The sequence below is a fragment of the Drosophila sechellia genome, chromosome 3R (assembly GCF_004382195.2).
Source record: "Drosophila sechellia strain sech25 chromosome 3R, ASM438219v1, whole genome shotgun sequence".
Taxonomy (NCBI): Eukaryota; Metazoa; Arthropoda; class Insecta; order Diptera; family Drosophilidae; genus Drosophila; species Drosophila sechellia.
Window position 1 is genome coordinate 20,620,105 of NC_045952.1, and position 26,073 is coordinate 20,646,177.

Below are 26,073 nucleotides of genomic sequence, written 5' to 3' on the forward strand. Positions count from 1 at the left end.
TGATTTCTTTCTTCATTAGGAAAATATCCAAGAAGTCGGTGGTCTTATCTAGACCAATCAGATTATTGATTACCAGGTACCAGGTATCGCACAGTCGGAAAACTCGCCCAAAAGCTTATATTCTTGTTTTGGTTTCGTCTCGGCATAACTGCAAACTAGTTTGCGTCTACAAATTGTATTTGCTAAAAGCAAAGCGTTGACAATTTGTAAAACTCGTTCCACCAGACTACAAAATCCAAAGAGCTGAAATAGGCAAAACAAAATACAGATTTGAAACCCACCTCGTTGGCTTATCAGCTTAGTGGGAGGGTGTCGGACTGGATTTTTGGGATTTGAGATTTGGGACCTGGGAACCCGAGTGCCGTCCACTATTTACGAATACTGACCGTATTCGACTGCTAACTTGGCCCGACCGCTAACGGCTTTCAACTTTTCAACTTGCTAGAAGTTTTTGTGTTTTTTCTCATTTTGCAACTTTCTCTTTTCAATTGCTGTCGTCGCTGGGCTGTGTTTTTGTTTTCGTTAGCTTGACATGCGGGCCAAATCCAAATGCAAACCCCACATTCACATGCGGTCTTTGGGGCAACTGAAAAATTGTTTATGTTTTACCCTTTTCCCAGAGGGTGCCAAATTTATTATCCGAACTCGACTGGAATTTATATGTTATTTCGTTGATTTCTTTAACCTATTTCCCTTGGCTTACATGAGTTTGCTTTTGATGAAAGCCCGCAAATTCGAACTTATTACGATCTGCTTAAATCTTTGATTTTAATACGTACTTAACTTTATTTTATTCACGTGTTAAATTCCTCAATCGAACGAAAACATTCGCCTATGAAATTTTCATTTTATTATAATTTTAACTTAATCACTTCGAGAACACATATAAAATTTGTTGACTTTTGATGTGTTTGTTGCAAGCTGAAAAAAATGTTAAGTAGCTTAAAAAATTTCTGAAATTTACCTGCATACACTTTGTGTCTGTCAGAGATATTTCGAGAGATCTAATTAGGTTCCTGCCTTACCTCAAGCAACACTAACAACAGCAATAGCCGCTTTTTGAGGTTGCGGTTGCTGTTTTTTTTGGTTTTTATTTTTATATATTGTTTTTTATTATTGCGGGTGTGCAGCTAAGTTGGCTTGGGGGTTTGGCGTTCTGCTCGCAATCATCAGTTGGCTTCCTGTTGGGCGTTCGGCCGTTCACTTGAAATGCACAGGCTGTCTGTTTGGAAATATCTGCGTACTTACTGTGCGTTTCACAGCTGTAAGGCACTGCAGTTGGAGCTAATATATTTGAGAACTAAACAAGTTTTCATTTTCTAAATTTATTAAGCTGGGTGTAAATTACCTAAAAGTTCGAAATATTTAAAGATGAGGTTATACATCTAAGAATTGGATTTGCTTCGTTTTAATTAATTTCTGTCTGCTCTTTGAACCAAAATCAATTGATATTTCTAAACTGTCGAAACACACTGTACATTTATATATGTATTTAAGCATAGTATGCCTTCTGTTTATTTGCCGCCTTTTTTATCGTCTTCATTCGTTCAAGCTTTTGGCACTGCTGACATAAATTTTTGTTGTTATTTTGACGAGTGTGTTGTTTGCTTTTTGGATCTGACTCACGCCCCAAACGAAACAAAAAGAAGAATATCTTTTGGCCGCCAGCAGAGGCAGTCACTCGCATTGTATCTGTTAGATATGTAGCTATAGCTCTATGACACACGCCGCTGGAGCACGTTTCTTCGCCCGAATCTGTATCTGTATCTCGGCAGTATCTGTATCTGCTGCTTTCGGCTCTCCGCTATTCATAGTCGTCGCATTTTGCACAGTTGAAGTGTGCCTAGACTGTGTGAATAAAAAAAAAACAAAAAATGACGACAAGACGTCAAGACGTCAAGAGGCCCGAGCAAAAGCTCTACGATCTCGGATCTCGGATTGCCGGCGACCAAGCATAACTGCACGTACTATATCGCACTCGGAGATATCATTTTTGTTTCGCAGATATCACATCTTCCGCATGACGTTTGTTTACCTGGGCAGAGGACAGCAAACAGTCATCTAAAGCCCCTAGATATGATAAATTTCTAGTTTTTGTTTTCGAATTCGGTGGGGCCCACACCTGGGCGTTATAATTATAGAAATTGTGCTCGCTGTTACTGCAACCCAAGGTGTATATCCACATACATCTGTCAGATACGCATCCAAGTTTGTATCATGTGCAGCGAGCAACCTGAGAGATAAATGCCAGAAAAGAGCCGACCAAAATCAAATTACGTACACCCGCAATGTGAATGTTTATATGGCCGATCTATGTATCTATATATACATACATATATATAAATATATACATATATATAGGCACAGAAACGTGTATATATAGTTGGCCGAATGTGTTCCTCGGCATTTGTCGGATACAGAATTTTTTCTCTTTCACTCCGTCCGACATTTTTCATGAAAATTTGAAATGTGTTTCATTTAATCTAAATTTAGATTATTGGAAAATGTGTTTTCGCCTGCCACCATAGCTGTTGGAATTTCGTTTCGTTGGATTTTCACCGTTTAGGGCGTTGGTTTTCTTCTGACCAAAAATTTTGATTTTGAAGGCCTGAACTGCCGCCGATTGGTAGAGTCATTAAAATCGGAAACTGAAGTATCTTGTTGACATTAATGCGGCTGCTGGTCTTCGGATCCGAGTTGAATGCAAACACATTGGAGCTGAAAGGCAAAAAAATGATTGGAAATGATTGGCCCATCCTCGCTTTAAAAAGATATATTTGAGCCGTTCCATTGATCAGTCAGCGTTGCGATTCGTTTGGTTTATTTTGCAAAGATCCACTTCGCATTTATAAAACCTTAAATTTATGATAGAAAACTTCCTATAGTTAGATTTTGAGAGCTATTATTAATAATACAAGTTTTATGTTAATTATATTATATATTTCACAAGTTCTAATGAAATGAAACGAAATTTTTTTTTCGGTGCATCAGTAATAGCCACAAGCTGCCATGAGCATTTTAAGTTAGTATTTTCATAGGCACGGCTTTCGGGTTTTGGGTATGAGGTTCCCTAACTGACGTGCTCATAAATTTGTTGACAATTGTTATGCGGAACGCGTAACCCTCCACGTTTTCCCTTGCTCCCATCCTTACCGCCCGCACAATAGCGAATCGACCCCAAACGATTCCGTGCGATTCCCTACGATCCAATCCAATCCAACCCGATTCGATTCGATTCGAGCCCCTGCCCATACACGTCTCATTGCGTTTTCAAATTCAATTAAAATCTTTTGTCATGACCATCGATCGTTGGTTGCTTTGTTTTGATTTGTGATTGGCTGGCTGTTGGTCGAAAATGCACCGATGCGTTTGCACGGAAGTTGACCATGGCTAAAAAAGAAGCAAATGAAGCCATCGACATCGAGCTAAACAGTTAGTAGATTGCATCAAAAGGGCAGTGATCGTTGGCGAAAGTTTGTGGGGTTGATGACGAAGTTTTCGATGCGGCTGATCGAATTTAATATGGAAAGTGCATGGGAGTGGACAGATTTGATAATGGGCTGCAATCCTAATAATGGTAGAACAAAGACTTGTTTATATTCTAGGCTTGAAATATATGTACACATTTATATTTATATTTTTTAATGGCGCCATTTATTGGCTCTCGCTTGTGGCGACTTAAATTGAAATCGTATCAATTTCTAGCCGTAAAACTCATGGGTTTTCGCCTGGCAGCTGCACAACTTTCCGCACTCAGCCTTCAATTAGCGTTTTCCTTGGAAACCCCTTGTTTCATTGTATATATTTATATGTATGCATGTATATCTATTCTTTTAAGCGAGCTCTCGCCCACACACTCAAACCCGGTGATTACGTCATTTGCCAAGTTATTTGATAGCCAGGCTGCATCAAATGTTCGGTGTTGCTATTGTGGCAAAACGAATTATTTTTGACAAAAATAGCCAACTCAAAAAAAGCTTAAAAATATAATGGAGGAAACAAAGAAGCGCGTAATTAAAATATTTTTCACATGCTCGGGTTTCTTCCCCACACGCAGCAAAAAAAACACATGGAACTTTCAGCATGGCGCCCCATTCCTTAGCCCACTCTCCATTCGCTGCACTGAAAGAAACACCAAGTATCCGATAAATAAATTTGGAAATAACTAAATTGTGAAGTATTGTGTGTTAAAAAAAGTAATAAAATCATATTTAAAATGTATCCCATTCAGCTGGCTTTACAGGTTGTTTGAAATATATCTATAAATTTTGAGCTTACCACTTATTTTTCTCTGTGCACCACCTCCTGCCTCCCTCGCGATGAGGCACGCGACTACCAGCAGCGGCAGCCATGTGGCATTAGACAATTGCTTTAATATGCCACCAGGCAGGCAGCCGACGAGCTGTACAAATTGAACAATTTGATAACAAACGCGCAGGCAGGGAAAAACAATGGAGGGGGGCCCAAAGGGGGAGGGACACTTGAGTCAGAGATACAAAGAGGCAACATTGTGGATGTGATGCCTTTGAAGTTGCCTTTTTGACTCTCGATGCCATATGGTCGGTCGCCTGTATCTGGGATTCTCAACCCGAACTTGCAACTCCTCGACGTATGAAGATACTTATATGGGCATACGATGGATGCCACTTGAAGCGGCCGCAAGTGAATCATTTTTATTGTACCGATGTGCATTTGCCATTCGATTTATATCGGTAATCAATTTAATTTTTCAATTGCTTTCGAAAATCCCCCAGACATTAACGTGGCGTGTGAAATGCGGGCATCGGGCAATTTTCCACCCTGGAAATGCAGCAAAAACATTTTCCTGGATGCTAGAGGATCGTAGGGAAAATTCATTAAACATCGTTTGAGTTTTGGCTCTGACATTGAACGGTCAGCAAACATTCCATTCCCTTTAATTGCAAAAGTTATTACTGATTTCATAAACGAAAAACAGTTGCACACCCATGAAGACAGCCACAACGACCTCTCAATCTTAATATAGTGCAAATAAAACCTCTAAGTGGGGAATTAAGATAATGAGGCATTCACTTGACAACCACACAAGAAAAAATTAAAACAAAAGTCAAATTGTCAACAGACTGGGCGACCAAACGCCTTTTTCTGACTTTTTGGGTCTTTTTGGGGCGTGTGCTCTGCTATTCAAAACTATGACAAAACATTAAAAAGAAATCATACCAGCACACATTTGGACACGAACAACGACCCAAAAATGCGTCATATGTGGGAAAGCAAAACAAACTTTGAGCCAAAAACAGCGACAACGTGTGAGCATAGACAAAAACACAAAAGCTGCTACGGATACAGATTGAGATGAAGATACTCTGGCCGTGTAGTTGTAGTTTGTTTCTTATCTCTCGATTTATTCACAGCCATGAGCAGCATCATTGATTCGAGACAATTAACAGCAGCGTAATGCTAAAAAATAAGAGGGGGAATATAAAAACAGGGGAAGAGGGAATTTTAAGCATTAGATCAAGATACGAATACCGTTGAGAAATACGCAGATGTATTTCTCAACTTCTTTACCGCCATATAAAATAAAGCAATACTGCACTTATAATCATTGGCTTTTGAAGTAAAGAGTATCAGTCAATGCAACCTATGCCATTTGGTTTTTCAAACATTTTTTTGCTGCTAAAAGGTAGCTGTAACACTCGTAGCTCAAGTGTCCTCAATCTATGTATCTTTGTATCTCAATTTCGTTACTTTTTCAACGCGCTGAGTGCAATTGGGAAACGCTAGAAGAAACGCGTGTTTGCTTTTTGCATCATGAATGGATCTTGTGAGCCAAAGTCATTTCGACGTTGTTACGTCCTTTGTTGTGTGTTTACCTGTCGGATGTATTTGTATCTGTAGCTGCTTGTATCTGTTAATGGGCAGTTGTATCTGATGGAATTTTTAACAGCCGTTTCAGTTTTGCTCCGTTTTTCCGAATTTCACTAGGCAAAATCTTTGCAATTTTGCCCATCGAAAAGTTTCGAGTGAAAGGTTTGTGAATATAACAACAATAAAACATAAAATGTGCTAAGTAAGTCCCTTTTTCTTGAAATTGACATCAGCTGTGCAAATCAAATCAACCTGCGGGGGAGGAAATGTCGTTGCATTTGCTTTCAATTTTTTTTGTTTTTATTTTTTCTTTTAATTTTTGTCTTTTTGTGACTTTTGCGTGTCTTTCCGCTGCCTGAGTGATTTTCTTTTTTGGCAGTTTCTTTGGCTTTGGTTTTTGATATGCCATAAATGTTTAATGTCGTGCTGAGTTAGCCAGCCACGTATTGTTTGTATCTGCGTATTTGGGTTAAAAGCCATTTTATATGGACGCCCAAGCGTTGCTCATGTCAATCATGTGGCTGCTGTAGGCGTATGAATTAATTGCCAGCTCCTCAATGAAGTCGCATTTTTTTTTAGTAGTGTTGTCATTCAAGGAACTCTGTTTCAGCTGCGATTGAGAAGAATCGCAGTGGCTGAACTCAAATTAATTGTATGCAAGCGATTCAAATTAAAGGGTGTTTTTTTTTTCAGGCAAGTTTCCTTATTGGGGCGGATTTGAAATGCTTAAATGCGGGCTCTGAATTATAAGTGTTATTTGTGTATAATAAAATGCGTTTAATGGTTGATGCCAATAATTAATTAATTAAATTTATGTACACGCTATAATTTATTTATTATTTAATATCGTTTGAATCGTACCTTTAATTATAAGAAGAACATGAATCTTACTTAATATATAGAGTCTTACCATTGTGGGCTGATCATTAATTTATTTACGACACTTTCTAGGAGCACATGTGGCCCTGAGTTCTCTGCCCAAGCTTCACTTTCATAAACCCAACTGCCCACACTGACAACTTCCACTCAATCTTCCTCTTTTTTTCCAACTGGCCAAGGACGACTCATAGCTTATCAACGGCTGGAAAACAGCTGAATGTCATTGGCATATGGAGACCATGTCTAAATATGCACGTACAGTCGACTTCGACATCGACTTCAGGAGAACGTCGAGTGCACTTGCATTTTCATAGCTTTACGTAGGCTTTTCCGGTTTTTCCACGCACATTTCGAAGCCCACAGATAAATAGTTTGTTACACAAAGCGACGCTTGAGGCGGAGACAGGCGGTCGAATGAAAATAAATATAAACTTAAAGAAAAGAAAAGAAATGAAAAGGGAAGGGAGAGAGGCCAGACTAAAAATAAACCATAAACGTGGGCGGAAAAAGCCAGAAAGAACAAGGAAAGGAGACGCAAAGGTGTTAAGAACAAGTTGCACACTCAGCCAAAATCCGTATCCAAAGTGGCTAAGAGACTACCCACCTACATGTGCGTGTGTGTACTTAAAGACATTTATTATTATAATAAATCCCATTCAAGGCAACACGACGGCGGGCTGGCAAAAAGAAAAGGCGGCAACTTTGGCTTTTGTTTCAAAACGAGTTGTTGGTTGTTGGCCACACTTCAATGTTGGTCAAGCACATTACGCTACATACACACACACACACAATTACGTGTTGGTGGCTATTGAGTACATAATATATCATTTCTATTTCGTTTTCGGGTAGTTAGGTAGGTGGTGATCAAGTGCTGTTGGCAGATAGAAAGAGGTTTTCACCTTGATGCCTGTGTTACACACGGCGTATGGGCGATATATTGATTATGAGACGCGACTTACGCATCTCTTTCATTCGATCTATTAAATTTAGGCCGCTCCAAATGGCTTCCAGCTTATTTTGGATGAGGGGAAAATATTATAAGCATGACATAAGCACCCATAAGTTGCCCAGATCCAAATACGGCGCATAACTGCAACTTTCTCCAACTGCCATTGGCTACAAATAATTTTCCAATAGGCACAGTTTATGCACCAACCGAAAACATTTCACAGTTTCTATTCGAAAAAAATAATTCTCAATTTCCGCCAGAACACAAGCTGTGTGTTTTCAAAACAAAAAAATATATATATATACATATATTTATAAATGTACATTGCGCTCGCATAATTCCATACATATACAATTAGTAATAAAAACACACTATAAGGGATAACGAGAATTTGATGGAACGCAGCCGTTTTTATATTTCCTTGGAGAAAATCGGTGTGTTTACACAGGCTTTCGAAACTGACCGTACGAATTTATTGTGTATTTTGTATAACGAAAATTAATCAAGCAAAGTCCCCAATGCAATCGCTAAGCTCAAACAAAACAAAGGCAATTTGTTGTAAATTTATAATACAAGAGGGGTCGTGAACTCTGTGGTCGGTCGTGTCGTCTCCGGCCCCCGGAATCATCATCTTCTTGTTTGTGCGCTCCCCACACGTAGTCCGGAAAAGTCATTCGGCTACTTCAGAAATAAACAAGCCAGAAGCGATGGCAGCTCCCAAAGAAAAGCAACACTTTCGGAGTGTGGGGCATCCTATAAATATGCTTAGAAATAGAATAATGGCCACGAATCAAGGAAATAACAAAAGTTGAATCTCTGGACTGCCAGAGTATTCTCCCACTGATTGAGGCGCTCGAGTTTCTGAATCCAGCAGTTGAAATGCCTTCATCTCGCGATGAATCCATGAAATACTTACCGATTTTCAAGGTAATAGGAGTGTTCTTTTTGCTGGAGATTTCGATTTAAAGAGAAGATGTTAATAGCTACATTTTCTGCAACTATACTCGTAAGACAGATTAAATGCCGCAAGCTAGCTCATAAATCCATCTTTCAAATGTTGTTTGTACTATATCAGCGCCATTGCATTGTGTTAATCTTATCTAATCTGAAAATAAATGCTTTTCGTTTATTTGCAGGTGAGTTTCCTTATCGCCAATGTACGGTAGCACCTACCGACAAGAACAAAATGCCGTCGGCTGTTGGTGAACGGGTGAAGCCACTAACCTGATTGGTTGAGTACACATATCGCCTATTAGCTATACTAGATATTGTTAGCTTTTAATTGGCTTAAGCAGCCATTGTAATCGGGCGACGAGCGCGGAGCGCAGATCAAAGGGTGCCCACAGCCAGCCCATCATCATCATCATATCATTGTTGGTCGAGCTGAGTTTTTATGAGCCGCGGGCCATAAAATCAGCAACAGTTAATTGCTTTATAGAAATGGGCGCGTGTGTCGTCGACGACTACCGTTTCATTAGCTCGTTTTTTATTTTTTTCGTAGGTGACTAACCAAGCAAATGAGTAAATTGTCATTCATCTCTCGCTGCCCCACCAACTGAGCTATGAAATTTATGCACTAAAGGCTTCAATTTTATTCAGCAATTTGTTCGATTTGTTTTTTTTTTGCATCGTTTTGTGCCTGTCAATAGAGGTCTGGGTTATTGAGCACAATTCAAACCCTAAACCCATCCGTAGGAAGCCGCTCTTAATTAATTATTTGGGTGCATTTCTTTGGGAACAGGGTCCGGGGGTGGCTTCCTGCTTTGGTTCAAATGCTTCGAGCCCACGTCCCTCGTCGTATGTATTCATAATTTGGTCAGATTTTGTTTTCACTCAAAAGAGGAAAAAATTTGTTTGCTGAAGAGGGGAAATGTGCTTTTAGAAGAGGCGTCCAAAAATACAAAATGCAAACCCCGCTTGCAAGCTTAAAAATATGTAATGCAGACAGAGGAGCAAAAATAACTGGGTTCACAAAAGTTGAAATCCTGGCTTTTCGTTTGGGGACCTCATTTCTACTTTTCCTTTGGCATTTATTTTGTGGCAATTTACGCATTGATTGCATATTTATTTGGTTCGTTTTTGGGGCCTTTTCACTGGGCCACAACGTCTACGTGGGGGCATTTTGCTGGAAATTGTGCTCATGGGAACTGATTGATTAGCGGCTAGTTGCTTCGCTCGACTCAATGCCTTCCAGTGACAACTGCTGCACCAGCTCAGCCAATATCGACAGTGATGGCAAAACAAGCGCTGCCAAACATTTGCAATGTTTTTTGGCAACGACAAGTTGCAGCCTGCAACTTGCAGTTTGCAGTTTGATTTAACGCGGCTTTTGCTTGTTTTTTGTTTTCTTATTTTTCGCCAGCTATGTATTTTCTTTTGGCCAGCAATTTTGCAAACTTGTTTGTTTTCTTTGCTAGTGCCAGCGGTTGCCCTCGGCTCTCACGAACTAAAGTTGGTCCAGTGTGGCTTGGTTATTACGGCGGACACACATCTAATGAGCCGGACAGCTGTGAAACTGTTTGTTTCTCCCCGTGACTCAATGCAGCCGTCAGTTTCAATTGCAATTTTCAGTGGGATGAACTGAACGGACCAAGTGAATCATTTCTAAGCTTCGCTGGAATCGTTGGGAATACCTATAATACATATTTACGAGTTGTGGAACATGTTAAAACATCCATCGATTGTCTTAAATAGACAGGTTCTTAAACCATATTCCCTTTTAGAACATGATGACAATAAACGAGGCATGCCCCAGCATGTAATATTAAGTTATATTTACATTAAATTTACTCAGAATCGTTGCAAGATATATAAGTAGAATACTCCGAAACGACAAAAGTAGCTGCCAATACGAAACATAAATAGCCAAGGCGCCTGAAGTTGTTTTAGCCGAAACCTTTTGTTTCTCGTTAATTGTTTGATTGCTGCCGATTGTTTTGACACGTATTTAATGTCGTTGAAGTGTCTGCCATTGGTGATTGAATGTTTGGGCCTGGCCAAACCCATTTCCCCCATTTGATGCTCTTAACTGATTGTGTGTGGCAGCTCCGAATGCTTAATGTTAAGCTGCAAGGCTGCTCCGCAGTTGGTCGCACAGGTATTTTCTTTCATTGTTGCCCGCGCGGCGCTGAGCATGTGAAAAATCGCTGTAATCTGCTGCTGATGATGATGACTATGTGCCACCCACATAAGTGGAGTTCGAGGCGTAGCGGGGCCTAATGTGTGTCTATGTTCGCTTGAGCCAACAACTTTCCATTTTGGCCCATTGTCTCTGAAACTGAAAGTTCAAATTGAGCATTTCACTTCCTTTCGATTCGAGAAGCAACAGCAGCTCATTCTCGACTCATCTTCAAGTTGAAGACTCATGAGTAAATTCATGAGGCATTCTGGTGTGACTCTCGCAGCAAGTTCATCAAAAAATGTGGAACAAAGTGGGTCTGTGTGTCTGCGACATGTGAAAAGCCATTTCGCATTGTTTGCCCGCCGCATTTTCTTGGATTTTACTTTGACACATTTTCCTTTGGCCACTCGGTGGTTGTCACATGCGGCTGCTCCTCGAAATCTTTGCCTCGAGGCGAGATTTAAGGTGTGGGTGGGGCATTAGTTTTAATACCCTTAGCGGGGGTGCTCATATGACTATGAGCAACCTACACATTTGGTGTCCATAAAACTTCGAACGCCTGCTCGTCAGTTACCTAATTAAATGGCAATGGCTACTAAAATCAGGCAATAAAAAACATATCCGAAAATATTTCGACATATTAGTAACAACAAAAAATTAGTCACAATCTGACGGCATTGTGTGCGATTAACTAAATAAGTACCTTGAGATTGTAATCACTGGGATTTATTAGCTGAACGACTGGCCAACTGGTTCCAGGTGTCGTTTGACATGAGCTGGTAACAGCGTTTTAATTTCGTTTTATTTTAATTTCAATTGAATTACCCCTGATTTGTGTTTAACTCGATAACGACGAGCATCTGGCCAAGTGGAATGTTCGCACATTTAATCTTCAGCTTCATTGTTATTTGGTTAGCTATAGCGCCTAACTTTTGCGGACTGTCAATCTTCATTTCTCTCAATGGTAGGGGATGACTAATGGAAGTTATCGAACCATCTAATAATAGAAAGAACGTTACTTTGCAAATATTCTCACCTCTCAAAATGAGCAAGCTGTCATATTATTACCATAATATTTATTTGCCTTTGGTTAATAAAGCAAATTACTATTTTTACGCTTGTATATAACACAAAACCAGACTGGATAATTGTTAACCGCAAAAAGAGCTCTATCAGCGACATGCCCCAAATTGTGTGTTTACTTAAGCGCCAAAAAGGCGGAAAAAAAGAATGATAAAGAAAATGCTGCCGAGCAAAAAAATATGGTTTATTTAACTAACAATTTGTATATAATTCACTACTATTGTTGGTTTAATGTGTGTTTTATCATTTCTGTATTTGTTCAAGTGTTTACCCATTTGCTGGGACGGATTTCGTTGGCTATTTCCCTGAATATCGCGATGCGCCAGGTGAAGATTTATTCTTGCCGTGATTTTTTGCCCATTGTTTTTTATTTTGCGCGTCGAAAAACCATTGGAAATATTTCACGGTGCATAAATAAACAATTTGCAATGCAAACCATTTGCGGAATTCAAAGAAAAACGTTGTGTGAAATGCGAACGTGTTAAATTCGAAAATACGTGCATTTAAACATGTTGTCGAGGGAGGAGTCGTCCTTTATGGAATGGAAATGCAAATGCATGGGCCACTTCAAATGGGTTTTCTATTAATTTTTAAGCCAATTACAATTGTGGCAGGGGGGGGTGGGAAAATGGGTGGATACACTTCGCCTTAGGGTCACAAAATAATTTACTTTAACATGTTTGCACAGTGTTCGCTTGTCTGCATTTCATTTCAGATGTTTCCTTTGTGATCAGGAGCATTTATATTTCAATGACTATACGCTCTAAGGAGCACTTGGTCTTTGGCTCCTGGTTTCATCCGACGGTATTTTCATTTCCTCCTCCGAGTTTGTTTTGCTCGCAATTCGTTGACCTATTTTCTACGGGAGCATTTCATTTCTTTTTCCTTTTCGGTTTCATGTTTTTCTTTTAGCTTCAGTGTTATGTTTTCCGCCAGCATTAATTGTGTTTTTCTTTGTTTTAATTCACTTTTAATGGTTGCTGCTATTGGTGAGTCAACGGAATCGTTTTTATTTACGTATGTTTTTATTTCCGTTGCGACAACTTTCAACAACTCTTGTTTTCTGTTCAGCGAATGTGGGTTAAAGTCTGGCAGCTACGAAATATGGCGCTTGCATATGCAATTTAAATTTATAAAATCATGTTAACAAAACTTTATGGCTCTTGAGGGGGAAAACAAAATCTGATGAACCAATTGATATATTAATGTCGTGCCAGAAGTGATACTATAATGGTATCATGGAGACCATGCGACTTTGAGCGTGTGAACCAAGTTGCCACTGACAGCTTTATGATGGTAGAAATTTATTAATAAAAATGCATAAAAAACTGTCATTGCTGTCGCCGGTCTGTATATAGTCATTAATTAAAATGCTGAATATATACTGAAACACAAAACAAGAAGCAAGACTAACAAATGTTTATTTTTGCCTTGATGCGAAACGATTTGCATACAGTGCGGGCTATAACATTAAGGTTCGTGGATCGATATTGCCAATGAATGGGACCATTTATTGATTACATGCTCTGATCAAAAAATGATTTAAAAACTGCAATTCGTCTTAATTAACTATTGGTAAATATTTATATTTTTGGCGACTTTAAACCCACTGTTGGTTTAGAAGCCAATGCCTTGCGCAAACCACAAACCGAAAAGATATGCACAAAATATGCAAATGAATAAATGAAATTACTTGAACGCACAATAAACATTATTTTTCGGTTTTGCTGAAATGCGAGTACAACGCGAATTTGCGAATGCGCCCAAGGCCAATGGAGTTCATGACGAACAGCAAATAAAAACCATAAAATCAAATACATTTTGGCGCTTGTCAAATATGCGGGACCTGGCTTAATTGCAGCCACAGAAGGCACAACAATCGGGCTGAACCTTAAACGTTTTCAAGCGTTCCGGCCATTTCTGGTGACAATTTGTTAAGACTCCCGGCCAGCCCACACAGCCATGCAAAGGTGTGTGTGTGTGGAGGCCGAGACAAAAACCCAAACGATCGCAGTTGACATTGTTTTCTTGGCTAAAAAAAAAAAAAAAAAAACACCCACACGCTCATCAGCTGGCAGTCATCTAATTCGTGTGGTATGAATGGTTTTGCATTCATAAATTAGCCGTCGCACACTCAGATATGTGTCGCACTCAGCGTACAGCGTACTTATATATAGAGTATATAGTATAAACCGCCGTCCTATCGATTCCCACCTGAAGTCGTGATCCAATGCAAATTGTTCTCCCAGCTTAAAACAATCAATCAGCACACCGCTAAGCTGCTGAGCTGTGTGCGGCTTTAATTTGGTTTAGAAGGTGTCCGCTGGCATATCTTATTAGATTGACAAGTTTAGGATGCGATAAGTTATATATCCTCTTAGTGTATTTGGTGCGAACGAGGTTTTCGCTAATGGATAGCTGATCACGGTGTCGAGATATGCTAAGTTTACTGGGAAAAATTCTATTGGTTTTTAGTAATTTGCAATTCGGTTTAGAGAATTTCAGTAAACCGATTTGCCAAACGAAAGTCCAAGCTAGTTTTCTGTTCGCTTCAAATATGTAAAATATTTTAATTCTGATTCCACATTAATATTCCCCAGTAGTACATACACATTTTATGCCCTACTTGCTGGCGGACATAAGGAATCCTTGCCAAAAATTGTGGTGCATAAAATTTGACAATTTATCGACGCTCGACTGGCTGTCGTTCGCATTCGTTTTTCTTGTTTCGTGTTCATCATCAAGTGCAGGAGGCTAAATTTAAAATTCAAATGTTGCAAAATGCGGCAACGAAGCAAGAAGTCAGGAAATGTTATGTTAGGTCCGCCCACCTTCAAGAAGGGCGAAATTGTCGAGGAATCTGTAGATTTCTATGCGATTCAATGATGATGTCATGCAGAAATTTGAACAGGTCCATCCTTTTTAACCGCGCCTCATCCAACCTTGAGCTTTACCCATTTTTATTCTTAGTTGCTTGACTAATAACACTCCATAGTAAGGTTCGCCATAAGTGCTTTTGTGGGGGCTGGCTATAAAAAAGAGCGCAGAAAAAATTATACAAAATGATAATAATACTTGAACACACACGCAAAGCAGTTTGTTTCTTTATTTGTGTATTATTGTATTTTTCGCTAACCTCTCTAGTTGGGGTGCCAAATTTGGTAGCTCCGTCCCTAGCCATATATAGAGGTCCAGCAGCGAGTTGGCCAAGAGATATAGAGTCATAAGCGCGCGGTGTATGTAAATTATGAGTCGCGTTGCGAACATGATGCGGAGATTGCCTTAAAAGCACGAACGACTCGACTTGTTAATGAATAAAAAAGATCTTTCATTGATAATTATTAGATTGGCACCGCTCTCGTTCTACCCGCCCACTCTACATATATATGAATACCCAGTTATGCCCTAAAATGGTCTGTTGGCAAACAGGTGATTTTGTGCCAGGGCTTTAATTATAGACCTATAGATATACAGACTGTCCATGCCAAGTCGCTGACTAAGCTGCTATTAATTAAGCCGCCTGCGCATATGGCTGGGTCTTGATTATTGTAATTTATCTAAATGCCGCTATCAATCCATTCATCTGACTTGGCCCCAGAAGTGAATCAGTGACTGACTCCGTCATCGGTTCGATCGTATGCAAATGCAATTTTACACCAATTTGGCGCGGCTTATTCATCTAATCTGGCTGCACAATCTTCGTGCCACTGCCACACATCGGTCACGTTGCAGATTGAATAGATGTGGATGCGGATTGACACTCGCTCGATTAAAATTGACAGCTGTCATGATTGCGTTTATGCCATTCGGCTCATATGACTTAGAATAACCGAAATGATTTTACTCATGCTGATGATGATGATGATGTAGCTGCTGCTGCTGATGATGATGATGCCACCGATGGAATGCTCTACTTGCGTGTCGCAATAAATTACACGAAAATAGCCAGGCAAATGAAAAGCCCTTCTGCAGCTGCTCTTAATTGTGGTCGTGGGGAAAATCTCTTCTCCATCTCCAGCAGCAAGCTAGCGAGCTCTAGCTCCATCAATAATCGAGTCAAGTGTTCGGAGTGACTTTTGTCGGTACGGCTTGGTTTCTCCGATTCATTCTCCATTTTGGCTCTTTTGGCATTTTCTTTATGGGTTCTTTGGCCCGCAATGAACTCTGGAATTGGCCAGCGTTTCTTTTTCGCACCGCTCGGAAAAAGTAAATTTAAATTTTTTCTGCAATTTCTTTTCATCTTCTTTGTTAGCTTTTTTATTTGCAATTTTATTTATGTGGCACACGGAGAAAGCTTCGGGGAAATAAATAAGAAAATAAGCCAGTAGGTGGCTAGATAAAAATATTAAACATAATTAATTTAAATGTCAAACAAGTTGTTATTCAGCGTGCGTATGCATCAGGTCAAGAAACTCGTACAAGGATTTGCACAATGATTATAATATAGGAAAATTTATTTATATGCTTCTAAATACCTCTTAATTTCAGGTGTTAAAATGTTTCCTCATATAAGTACCCAATACGTTATGTTTAGCCAAGAAAAGTTTATTCCTCAGATTTCTGATGTCAACAATCACAAACAGTGTCAGAGAAATCAGATAACCGTGTGTGTCAAAGTGTTGGCATTTAGTGAGAGAAGTCAGGCATTTAATTTGATGTCATTTAGTGGCAAATTCTTAAATCATTTCTGTGACATACGATGCAGTTACCTTTCCCCCCCATCGCACCCCCTAAAGGCCAACACACCAAGCACAATTACCCACTTTTAGTGACAAATTGTCAAAGCACATGCCAAAAGACAAACAATGCAATTGAGCTTATGCAAAACTAAACAACACCAGCAGCAGCAACGGCAGCAAACTGTTGATCATATCAATTCGAGAGCCCCTGTCAACTGACACAGTTGGGGGTAGAAACACCCCAACCAACCACGGAGAATCAGCAAAAGTGTGAGTTGCAGGGGGGCGTGGCATAATGTGTGCATGAGCTCAGTTCAAAAGGGTTGGGGTGGCTGTTGTGGATCAGTCATCATTTTGCAATGATGCTAGGAATATAATGGCATAATTTGTTTAAATATAAACCAAGTGATTTCATGGATTAACCTAATAAATAAGAAATAACATCAGTCGATGGCCGAGTGAACACATTCACACGACGTTTTATTCATGCTAATTAAGTAGGTTTTCCACCCAGAGGCAAATTAAACGTAGTTTAATACAAGCACTTAGCTAAAATGACAAATTGAGCCGCACTCAGTCGATTGAAGTGGTGGCAAAGAGCCTGCAATTAAAATTATCAACGCTTCGTTTGTTTGCCTTTCGTCTGTGTATTATTACGCTCGGAAATTAATAAACTGTGCTGTAAGAGTGAATTTCATAATGATTAGTAACAATACGTTAAGTATTCGACGGGTGGGCAGTTGTCAATATTATAATATTAATAATATTATTAATATTATAGTCTTACAATCTGTGAGTACTCAAATGCATACTTTGTATATAAGTTATACAACTGTAGACTGCAAATCGATTCCCAAATCGATTCTATTTATAATCGTCAATAAACACGTATTAATTCCGCACTATCTCCGATTAATCTTTTCAGAAATTGCACGCGTGCGCGCCTCACTGTTCCAGATCAATGGGGTCAAGAAGGAGCCGCTCACTCTGCCCGAACCCGAGGGCTCTGTGGTGACGATGAACGAGAAGGTTTATGTGCCAGTCCGCGAGCATCCAGATGTAAGTGTTCTTAGCATAATGATGACAATAACCATAACGATGATCTAATTTATGGATTCGGGGAGAGCACACGACTTCCGCCAATTAGAATTGACAACGCGTTCACTGAGCAACTGGGCTACACCGGAAATGGCTTAAAGGTGTGCCAGCAATGTGCCAAGGTGTATCTGTTAGCTGTAGCTCTATATGTATCTGTATCTGCTCCTCCGCCAATAGAGTCAGTCATCTGTTAAGTTGTCTTGGCGGCACAGACAGGCCCAGAAAAGATGGCAAATGCAAAGCTCTCTGATGCACCCTTCTCTATAAAGAAATTTATGTCTATAAAGCCTGAGCGCCGATACAGATACAGATCGAGCTGCAGATATATACGCGTATTAAAATGGGTTAGACAAAATCATTGAAGCGTTTTAGGAAGTCGTTTGACGGCGTTCACTCGTTTCATTTGTCGTTCATTGTAGGCGTCGGAGCAAGTCGTTCAGGCCAAGCCCTGCCGCATTAGAATTTGATTTAATTTTATGCAATTTAAAATGTTGCCTTCCCCGCCATCCCCTACCCCCCGCTCCCTGCATTCGGACATGTATATTTCTTTTGTTTTTCTTCAGTTTTGTTAATTTGGAAATTGTTTGGGCGTAGTTTCTTTTTTTTTTTCCTCTTTTATTTATTTATGGGCTGACAGTATGGCAGTCGCAGTGGCGGAACTGAGGAAATTTATTTAACTGCATGACACACTTTGCTCTTGATGTTTATGTTTTTAGCTTCGTTTCGTTGTGATCCAGATAAATGCATAAATTTAAATAGCATTAATTAGACTCGAAAGCATTTCAGATCGCACTCCGTTCAATGGTTTCCCTACTCATGTGGCTTCTGTTCGGCAGCTGTGCAAATAATTTTCTTTGCCAAATGGCGCCAGTTCGAGGAGTTTGGGTGGGGCGATGACCGAAACAAGTGATGTAGAATTAAATGATTTTTAAATCGATTTCAGCACTCCCGAAACTTAACGCAAAAACTTTCATTTAATTGAAACAGTTGTCTGCGGATACCATTTAAATGAATTTAAGCCATTTCAATAGGGGATTTAGGTTATCATTATCATTATACTACACACCATAGTTGTGTAACCATTATTCCTCATTCTAAACCTTCTCCAAAATAAAATCTTGCTGGTCAAGAAAAGCGATATTTTGCTGCCAAGTCACCGCCACTTATAAAGGTTATAGAACCGCTTTCCTCTCCTGACCATCGTAAAAGTTAATTAGACCAAAGTTAAATATATCTAACATGTGACTCTTAATTAATTACCGGCCGGCCGTTGCATAAAGCAAATACTCTAAATCACAAAAGCGTAAGGCGAAGCGAAAAAGAAAATAGACAGTCGCACATTAACATAAAATTGGACTTTATTAGGGCTAGACCCAAATGATATGAATATGAATGAGTTGAGTTCGTAAATTAAAAAGAACATACATAATTCTGTGAAATGAGCAGTGGGCCGACGGGCGAAAAAAAAACAACGTGTGATGATGATGATGTTTTCAATATTTTCCAAACGAAAACTGGCACAAATCTCTGGCTAAAATCTACGAGCAGAGGGCCTCAGATTTTTCCGCTTGATTTTTCAATATTTCAGGTGTTCCGATTTGTCTTATTTTGGAGGTCCCACGAATGTCGTGTATTTTGTGCGGGCGTTTCAAGCTCTTGTTTCTCATAAATCATCCCATTTAATTGCAATCATTTCGAGCACCCAAAAGCCAGCAATAACTAAAAATTCGCATCGGAAAATTCTGACATTTTTCTACGCTCGCCAGTCGAATTTCGAAAATGTGTGCTTAAGCAAGACAAATGGCGTTTCAAATAACATGAAAGTGCAACAAGTTCTGGGCAGAATGTTTATTGGTTTGCTGGTTTGTTTGTGCGCGCCACGTTATGGGGCATAAATTTCAAGGCATTACCGCAGACACTGCCAGTCGCAAATAATAGCAGTTAATAATTTATAATGCATTCAGCAATGTAAATAGAGATTTGTCAGCTGGCCAGCCGACTACAACAATATGCCATGTAAATGGTCAACAATTTGTCAACCCGCTTCCAAACGCAGAGGATATGCCAGCGAAGATATATGCTGAATCTTGTTTCTTTGGTCGTGTCCAAAACACAAATGCAACTTAATTAAAGTCGCCAGCAGTCGAGGCATTAAAACAGTTTACAATTAATTACAGCGAACTATTAACGCTACAAGTTTTCTATAGGGGCGAGCATCGGTCCGCCTCTTTCCATCTCCATCCATCTCGTTCTGCTCGTTGTTCGCTGTCAGCGCTCATTGCTCATACGCCCCGTGGCGCGTCATCCGACATGCGACATGTTGACCCACTGAGCCCGGTCAGCTTCTGATTGATTTCGCTTCGCACAGAACTAAAATTATGTTTGACATTTTTTATATTTTCGCAATTTCATTTTCCGATGCTCGAAATTTAAACATATGGAAGAGGGGCAATTAGATGCGATGGGGGGTAAATGTTTTTATGATGAGACAACGAGCTGTAGAAGTAAATATGTTAGTTGGTTACTTATAAGAATCTATTACGCTTAGTTGTTCAATTAAAATATATAAAAAAAACACTTTCAAGCACTGGCAATTATGCTCAACATCCTAGCGATATGTTTAGACTTTAATTAATCGCATTGAATTGAGTGAATTATCTTTCCGCTGATTAATGCTGCGGTCACACCTCCACACCGACTACATCCCACATTTGTAAACCATTTGACATTTGATTCGCTTTAAGGTCACTCCGCAATTATACATATCGATCAAGTGGCAAATCGCGGCCATATTTAAGCCATATTTATAAGCCTAGAGCAGCCCATCTCAACATTGCGTTGATGTCTGCCGAAATCACCTTACGCTGTTTTATGTTTGCTTGTGTGCTGGTTTTTTTTTATTATTATTGTCTAAGCCGTTAACACAAAAGCCAATTAATCTACAAACTGCAGCAAATTAGTCATAAACATTGAAATGCTAATTACGTGCAATTTTTATGTACATTTTCGGTTGTTTGGTAATTTAATAGGTACAGCCCCAAGTGGCAAAAACAGAAAACAACAAATTGTGGCAAGCATTATATTCAAGTTAAATTTTCTGCCGTTGTTTGTCATGTCAAAGTTTGATTTATTTTTCCGCCCGTGTAATAGACGAGCTTTTTGTTCAGCGCAATTATGTGTGCTAAAGTGTCTCCCTCTCTGTAGATGCACACGTAGATGCATATATACTGTATGCATAGTAGTAGCCAAGTCGACTAATCTATTTGATCTATGCCGACCCCTGCCTTGCCTGCTTATGCATTTCTGTTTCCAATTTACTGGCGAGCGGCTCAAATGAAAAGATTCGTAAAACTCACTGAGTCACACGGGCAACGCGATTAAAATCTGAACACTATTAAGTGGAATGTTCTTCCACACAGCTCCTGCTAATGAAAAATTACAAATATTTCCTTTGTGTGGGTTTCGTATGAAAGGTTTTACGCACAATTCAATGGCCTGTTGTCATGGTTACCATTTAGTAGAGGGCGGTTTCTTATCACAGCCCTCCTCTCGTGTATATTTGTGTTTGTACTTTCCTTTTCAGCATTTTTGGTGACCTGTCTACTCTGTGTGTGCGTCGCAATTCGCTTATCAATTGTTTGTACCTTTTGCCGTATTGAAAATTGTTGTACGTATTGTATAAATATGAAATATTTTCCTTATGCCCTATCTGATGAGCCCACAATCTGTAAAATAAAGCAGCAGCCACTCCACCACCTCCCCATCTCCCGTTTTCCGTGTATACGTACATGTGCATACACTATACAATATTTATTTGTACGCTTCACTTGACTACACTCCACTTGACTTGCCTTGCAGCTCCCGTTGTCATCTGTCTTTTGTCTGTTTACTATGGCACTTTGGGTTGAAGTACGCGCCGGCAAAAGGTCCATACAATGTTACACGAACGAACTTAAAAATATTTCAACCATTTTCTGGACCTAAAACAAGAGTATTTCTTTAGGCGTACCTTACGCGTGACGTCTTTAAAAAGCACGGGTGTCCTTTGAACGGCAGGAACAATCAAACAATGGAGAAAAAGGATACCATTATGCTGCCGCAAAATTCTAAAAATGGTCATGGACATTTGAAATAGGCTTATTCTTTAAATTCGCAGAGTTTTCTTCTTTCTTGTGCCTAATTAGTATTGCCATGTGATTTCACATATATTAGGTTGTCATAAAAGCATGCATATTAATTAAGATACGAGATGGTGATTATATTTTCGTACCCATTACGTTCAAGTGCTACATTCTTAATCTTAATTGCCACTCTTTCGAGTTTTCCTTATCGAAAACTGCCACTTTAAACAGAGCTCTCCCACAAACTCTAAAAAACAAGAGACCAGAGGAAAACCCTTGAAGCGCAATCATTTATAATTTATTTGGCCACTCGTATTTGTTTGGCATTTCTCAATATTTGTAGAGCGCAAGTGGCTGCGCAACGTGGCGTATGTGGAATCTTTTGAGCGCTGCATGTGGCGGTGAAAATCGTTTTTAATTTCCGCTTAATGGCAAATGGATGAGGAGATCACTTGTGCAAACATGCCAGCTGAGCCAGGGATTTTTAATTAAGCAACTGATACGGGGGCGATAAGTAATGCAAATGTTTTTTTGGGCAGCGCAATTCATTTTGTACGCACATATGTATGTATGTGGTGGCATTGCAACATTTCTTTTTATTTGGTTTTAGCAACTTTCTCGCCATAGTTTGGCCACATTTTGTTTGGACAATCCCCATGGAGGTTAAATGGTTTTTCGCAAAATTTAATTAAAATTGCCGGAGCCATTAGGCATTAACTGCATTCTTTGCGGCAATTTTCAATTGATTCGATCGCAGCAGTGGCAGTTGCGATTGCCGCTGATGCTGCTGCTGCTGCTGCTGCAGTTGCAGATGCAGTCTCTCAGATACAGATACAGATACATTCGTACTGACTGACAACAGCTGCTGCGGCTGCTGCTGTTTTCGAGCCACTTGCCGACGGCTGTCTGCTGTCGATGATCACATCGCTGCGCACTTAACATCCCCATATCTCACATCCCATCACATCATCGCATTGGCAATGGGTCTCCAGATGAATGTGGGTGGGTGGGTTACGTTCGTGCCCGGGGCGAGACCAGAACTAGTTTAGCCAGCAATTTACAATAACTCAAATGGAAATGCTTTTGATCTGGCCAATAAATCTAATTTATCGGCTAGCCTGCGGTCCGCCTTGGTTGTTGCAATCTAACCAAAGTATATGATAATTGGGCGCCACGGCAGCTTACGGTTGGGGTCACCACTTCGATGGCTTGGGCATGGAAACGATGTTGGCCAACATGCCAGGCACGTCCATCATCATCGACAAGCGCGTCAAAAGATTTTTGCACGCTCCGCTAATAGTTTAAGCAAAATTCTTTTGAATGTCGCCGCCTGCTACACAGACAAAAAAAAATATGGTTAAATTATATTAAATTTCATGCCTTCAACCCATAGGGTTTTGATTTTTCAACCTACCTAAGGAGTAATCTTCAGTAATATTCGTTTAATTCCGGTTAATGTCCGACCTCTTGACCCCAGTAATTGACACGATTCTTCTTTTTTTTTTCTTTGAGTGCCACCAACTGAGTTGCTAACTGAGTGACTGCATTTGGCTGTATGCACAAAGAGCTTTTGAGTCTATCTGGCTGATTGGTGATTGGTTTATCGTGCCAAATTCAGGCGTGTCGCCGCGGGTCATATTACGTTCGTTTGCCCATTGTTGTGTCCAAATGCCGTGGATTGTGGGTGACTCCAGCCTTCAACGAACCGAGTCTGACCAGCGTCATACGCTTTAATAACTTTGACTTTGAGCGGATCTGGCCAGAGTCCTGAATCACGGAGTCGATCTAATACGTTTTAAATTTGCAAAAAAAAAAGAAATAATTAAATAAATAAAAATGGAAACATTGAACTTTAGACCCAAGTTAGTCAGTTAATTAGATCGTCGTATGTTGATTCGCTAATGATTTCCTCTAATTTCGACCGTATAATTTATTTCTCCTCTCCAAATTCATTTTCATTCCAGTTCAACTTTGTCGGTCGCATTTTGGGACCCCGTGGCATGACCGCCAAACAATTGGAACAGGAAACCGGCTGCAAGATCATGGTCCGAGGCAAGGGTTCCATGCGCGACAAGAAGAAGGTGAGTGCATCGCTCGATCGAGTGGATTACGGATTCCAAATGGTTTGGCAGGAAACGAGGCATTACTGCAGGCAGATATACATTTTGGACTTTCGGGCATTAGCTGAGCAATTTCATTTTTAATTATCATGAATAGTGCCCGCGAATATGGTACGCTTGGATATGAAAATTCAGTCGACAGTTGCTATCCGTGCCAAATGGGAATTAGTCTTTATTATGAGGCGAAAAATATGCCTCTCTTTTGTGTCTATAAGTTTATACTTCTGGCTGTGATTACCACATGGTTAATCTCCGTAAAGTTATTAGCAATTCAACTTTAATTTTTAAACATTTTGTTAAAGGCATTTGACTAATATAAGTTAACTTTAAATCCCACCATCGGATAGCAAGTTGTCCAAATTATTTTCTTATACCCATACCTATTTGGGTGTCTTGTCACTCAAAATGCTCTGATGATTTAATTTCCCCGACGAAAAGAGCCATTCAAATGCGGAGCAACGAAAGAAAAATGAATCAAGTGTCTCGAGACGATTAAATGTATTTTTGTAATTCATAAATGTGTCGGACCAAATGAGCGGCAGGCAGACAGGAGAGTTTTTCAAATTCGCAATTTTCATGCAATATTTTGATAATTTAGCCGAAATGAATGAGAGGACACACCCACACAAAATGTCTGACTCATCGCGAACCGAGAGATGTTGGCCTGCGCGACACAAGTGAAAGAAGCGAAAGAATAGAAATGTTCTGTTTACTTGCATTTTGCGGATAGAAATAGACCTGACAGCCAGGAAAAAAAAAATTAGTCACAGTGCACGGTTTTCGTGAGGTGAGACCGACCACCGACCCCTCTTTATATTTGCTCAGGTTGTCTGTGCTTCTTTTGCTTGGCCACTCATCCGAAGTGGCCAACAACGAAAAGGTCACTCTTCTCGATTCCTGATGACAAAAAAGTTTGTCCGGCCGGCACTCGGAGTGGCCAACTTGACAGTTGTTAATTTGACGAGGAATTAGCACTGGACGACTTCAAAAGAATTTCTATCCAATTTGAAGCTAATTGATTATAAATTTTGGGTCACAATGTTAGTTGAAGGAGGAAGAGCCAAAGCATTTATTATAGTTCAAGCACGTTCGCCAAAACTCTTCTTGCCACAAGTAATAACAGCGGTGAAATGAAAAATGGCAATAATGTTTTAAGTGTGTCGGAATTCGCCCACTATTAATTGTTCCGCGCCCATTAGCATAGTTTCGAATAAATTCGCATTTCGCGGCTCGCAGTTTTGAATATTTTGCATATTGAAAAGAGCAAGAAGAAGGTGAAGCAGCGATTGAATCATTGAGGAAGCCAAGGAATGATTTTAAATAAAACAATTTTGCATTTGTATTGTTTGCTAAACTCAATGTAAAAAATGAAGATACTTTGCAAACAGCGTTTATTTTAAGAAGGCCATCAGCTTCTAGGTACTTAGGTAAAAATGTATTAGACTTTTATATAAGTATTTAAAAAATGTGTGTACATGCTAACGCTTCTCGTTCTCCGTTTCTTCAGGAGGACGCCAACCGTGGCAAGCCCAACTGGGAGCATCTGTCCGATGACCTGCATGTCCTGATAACCGTCGAGGACACCGAGAACCGTGCCACAGTGAAGTTGGCCCAGGCCGTGGCCGAAGTACAGAAGTTGCTCGTGCCGGTAAGTGTTTGTCGAGAGGCTTTCAGTGAAACGAGAGCCCTTCAGAGAAGCCAACAGTAAACTGATATTTGCCTAATTTAAAGTTCATAATGCGCCCGCGAAAGAGCTTAAAGTAAACGAGAAAATATACAAGAAACAATTAAATCCAATGCGTCTTGCCTATCCCAACTCCTTTTTCTATGTTAAATCAATAATAAATTAAATGATTTCTCAGCTAAACTCAATCGAATGTTAACCAATATAATTAATAATGAATTTTCTTGTATTATTTTTCATTCTCTCTACCAACAAAACCTAATCTGCTTTAATGTATTCCGTTTAATACATTAAACCCCCAAATCAAAAACAAAAACAAACATACACTCGTACTAACAGCAAGCCGAAGGCGAAGATGAACTAAAGAAACGTCAACTCATGGAATTGGCGATTATTAATGGCACTTATAGGGACACAACAGCGAAATCTGTCGCAGGTATGTCAACCAAAGCCTCTCTTTATAAAATATCCATCTAATAAAACCAACCA

General features: G+C 39.7%; 1 protein-coding gene across 7 annotated transcripts in view; it reads left to right on the top strand.

Annotated features, from left to right (window-relative positions):
• Positions 1-26,073, top strand: part of LOC6607375 (protein held out wings) — a 36,429-nt gene that overhangs the window by 2,866 nt on the left and 7,490 nt on the right. For all 7 annotated transcript variants that reach the window (XM_032723680.1, XM_032723682.1, XM_032723681.1 and 4 more), the window contains exons 3-6: positions 17,487-17,620; positions 23,745-23,861; positions 25,408-25,548; positions 25,924-26,020. In XM_032723680.1, the coding sequence (XP_032579571.1) occupies positions 17,487-17,620; positions 23,745-23,861; positions 25,408-25,548; positions 25,924-26,020 (489 nt within the window). The remainder of the gene's footprint in view (positions 1-17,486; positions 17,621-23,744; positions 23,862-25,407; positions 25,549-25,923; positions 26,021-26,073) is intronic.